The sequence below is a fragment of the Prionailurus bengalensis genome, chromosome C1, assembly GCF_016509475.1.
Source record: "Prionailurus bengalensis isolate Pbe53 chromosome C1, Fcat_Pben_1.1_paternal_pri, whole genome shotgun sequence".
NCBI lineage: Eukaryota > Metazoa > Chordata > Mammalia > Carnivora > Felidae > Prionailurus > Prionailurus bengalensis.
Window position 1 is genome coordinate 119,712,566 of NC_057345.1, and position 3,141 is coordinate 119,715,706.

The 3,141-nt window shown below is 67.8% G+C and overlaps 1 protein-coding gene across 1 annotated transcript; it reads left to right on the top strand.

Moving 5' to 3' along the window:
* The first annotated feature begins 316 nt into the window (after window positions 1–316).
* Window positions 317–2,807, top strand: C1QL2 (complement C1q like 2). The gene is made up of 2 exons (XM_043576592.1): window positions 317–1,359; window positions 2,029–2,807. The coding sequence occupies exons 1-2, from the start codon at window positions 676–678 to the stop codon at window positions 2,206–2,208; spliced, it is 864 nt and encodes a 287-aa protein (XP_043432527.1). The 5' UTR covers window positions 317–675; the 3' UTR covers window positions 2,209–2,807.
* Window positions 2,808–3,141: the final 334 nt, after the last annotated feature.

Here is a 3,141-nt window from a genome sequence, read left to right on the forward strand (position 1 = left end):
GCGCCTTTGCCGCCTCTGCCGAGGACGCCGCGGGATAGGAGGAGGACCGAGGGCTGATGACATGAGGGCGCCGTCTCCCGAGTGATGGCAGCGCGCGCTGCCTCGCCGCCTCCGCCGCTCAGCCCCGGACTCCTTACGTCAGGGTAGCTGGGTCCCCCCTCCGCGCGGGAGCCAGCGAGCAGCGGGAGAGCAGAGCAGAGCGCGCCACGGAGCCGGGGCGCCCTCATTGCGCGCCGCACCCCGCCGAGCCCCGCCGAGCCCCGCCGAGCCGGGCACCAGGCAGCGCCGCCGAGCCCGCGCGGGACGCCGCATCCGCACCCGTCGCTCCCCAGCCGCCGCCGCCCGGACCCGTGGGGCGCCGGGCTCAGCCTGGGCGCCCCCCGCCATGCGCGCCGGGGTCCGCGGCTTCCCCGAGCAGCCCCAGCGCGGTGGGCATCGGCACCGGGGCCGAGGCGCCTCTCGCTAGAAGTGGTCGGGCGCCCGGAGCAGGGGGTCGCCACGTCGGGGACGCGGCCCGGACTCGCGGAGTCGGCCCCTGAGCGCGGGGAGCGGGGCCGCCCGCGCCGCCCCACCATTACCTCCCCGGGCGGCAAGGAGGAGCTGGTGGCGGTCGCCTCCCGGCTGTGGCAGCGGCGGCGGCGCGCCTGCCTGGCGGCCGTCGGCGTGCTCCTGGCCATGGCTCTGGGGCTGCTCATCGCCGTGCCGTTGCTGCTGCAGGCGGCGCCCCCCGGCGCGGCACACTACGAGATGATGGGCACCTGCCGCATGATCTGCGACCCGTACAGCGCCGCACCCGGCGCGGGGCCCGCGGGAGCCAAGGCGCCGCCGCCCGGACCCAGCACTGCCGCCCTGGAAGTCATGCAAGACCTGAGCGCCAACCCCCCTCCCCCTTTCATCCAGGGACCCAAGGGCGACCCGGGGCGACCCGGCAAGCCCGGGCCGCGGGGGCCCCCTGGAGAGCCGGGCCCTCCTGGACCCAGGGGTCCCCCAGGGGAGAAGGGCGACTCGGGGCGGCCCGGGCTGCCCGGGCTGCAGCTGACGGCAGGCACGGCAGGCGGTGTCGGGGTGGTCGGTGGCGGAACCGGGGGCGGTGGCGACTCTGAAGGCGAGGTGACCGGCGCGCTGAGCGCCGCCTTCAGCGGTCCCAAGATCGCTTTCTACGTGGGTCTCAAGAGCCCCCACGAAGGCTACGAGGTGCTCAAGTTTGACGACGTGGTCACCAATCTCGGCAATCACTACGACCCCACTACCGGCAAGTTCAGCTGCCAGGTGCGCGGCATCTACTTCTTCACCTACCACATCCTCATGCGCGGCGGCGACGGCACCAGCATGTGGGCGGACCTCTGCAAGAACGGGCAGGTCAGTACCCCTTCACCGCCTGCCGGCCCCCGCAAACCCCCGCAGACTCTCGTCCCCACCCCGAGCTCCAAGCCGCCTGGGAAACCAGACTCCTTTTTCCCCACTCGCGAACGCCCAAGCGAGCCCCGGGGAGGGAGCGCGCCTCAGCATCCCGCTTCTCAACGCGCCCCGGTCGCGTTTGTCCGAGGGTGGCGCGGGAGGCTGTGCCCGGAGCGCCCAGAGACCCCGCCACCCCAAGTGCGCTTTCCAGATGCTCGCGTACCCGCTGGCAGTCCGGCGGGCTCCTCGGACTCCTTTAGCCCTCCCTTTTTCCTTTAGCTCTCCCTTGGCGCCCCCGTCGCCCTTTGCCCTACAGCCTTCTTTCTTCTTGGCCCTTGTCCCCTGGTTCTGCCCCTTCCCCGCTGGGTCAGGGTTTATGAAGCCCCCTCTCTTCCTCCTTCCTGAACTTGACTTGCCGGCTGCCGGGAGAGGAGGGGACCGGAAAGGAGTTGGCCAAGTTGGAGAGAGAGAGAGAGAGACAGAGAGAGAGAGAGAGAGAGAAGCCTGGGTGGGAGTGTGAACCCTGGAGCCTGGGGCAGAGGCAGGCGGGATTCAGGGGCGCCGTGTGGGGGTTGGGTAAGACCCAGACAGAGGTGCCCTGGCCCACCTGTTCTGGCGGCTCGCCCCCAGGTCCGGGCCAGCGCCATCGCTCAGGACGCCGACCAGAACTACGACTACGCCAGTAACAGCGTGGTGCTGCACCTCGATTCAGGGGACGAGGTGTACGTGAAGCTGGACGGCGGCAAGGCGCACGGAGGCAATAACAACAAATACAGCACGTTCTCCGGCTTTCTTCTGTACCCGGATTAGGAGCGCAGGTAGCGCGAGGTGGAGTGGCTTCGGGCAGCCCTGGGCCCGTGGCGGAGAGCTGTTCCCTGGCTGGAGAGGACCACTCTCGCTTCATAACTCTTCCTGATATCTATGGAAAAGACACATCCCTGCTGTCCTCCCTGCCCCCCTCCAGACCTCAGTGTGTCTGCAACTCACCAACTCGCTCAGCTCTGGGCTGTCCTCCTGGTCCCTGTCCCCAACCTGGGGAGGGAGAAGGGGATGCCCTAGTGGCGAGGTGAGCGGGAACCTGAACCCCCGGAGGTGGAGGCAGCTCAGTGCAGACTTTGCAAACGTGATTGGACTGGACAGGCCTGGCGGGAGGCCTGCCCTTCCAGCCCTCCTCCCTCTCCGAGTGCCCTGAGACGGAGGGCTCCCAGCCCTGGCCATCGAGGTAGGCCAAAGTGAGCAGGAGCTCCCTGGGGCATCCTTCTTGGTGACCCCAAAATACCTGTGCAAATTTCCCTGTCCATCAGCCAAAACCACCCGCAGCAGAATCCCAGCAAACGGAAAATTCACCTCTCCACCGCACTCCCGGGTCAGACCCACCTTGATGCATTAAAATATGTTTTTAGACCATGGGCTCTGACTCTTTCTCTGCGCGGCCCCAGGACCCGGCCTCCAGACATCCACCTTGACATTAGGACCTTAACTGGGCCCTGCATAGCCTCATCTGTGTCCTGCTTGCCAGCTGCTGCCTTGGCCCTGCCACCTTGGGTGGGTGAAAAGATATGGGGAGTAGGGCAGCAGCCTCCCTCCTTTTGGAGATGTCCTCCCCTGGACGGCAGCCTTTAACTGGAAGAGCCCAGAGGAGGGGGGTGGGTAGTTAGAGGCTGGAGGAGAGGATAGCCTTGTGGGAGGAGGTCAAGGGGCAAGCGTTTCTGGAGGAGGAAGGGGAAGAGAAGGCACCTCTTT

Bases quoted from the DNA above. Each gene is read 5' to 3' on its own strand.
- C1QL2 (XM_043576592.1), top strand. From the start codon at position 676: ATGGCTCTGGGGCTGCTCATCGCCGTGCCGTTGCTGCTGCAGGCGGCG. The intron at 1,360-2,028 runs GTCAGTACCCCT...GCTCGCCCCCAG, and splicing joins ACCTCTGCAAGAACGGGCAG to GTCCGGGCCAGCGCCATCGC.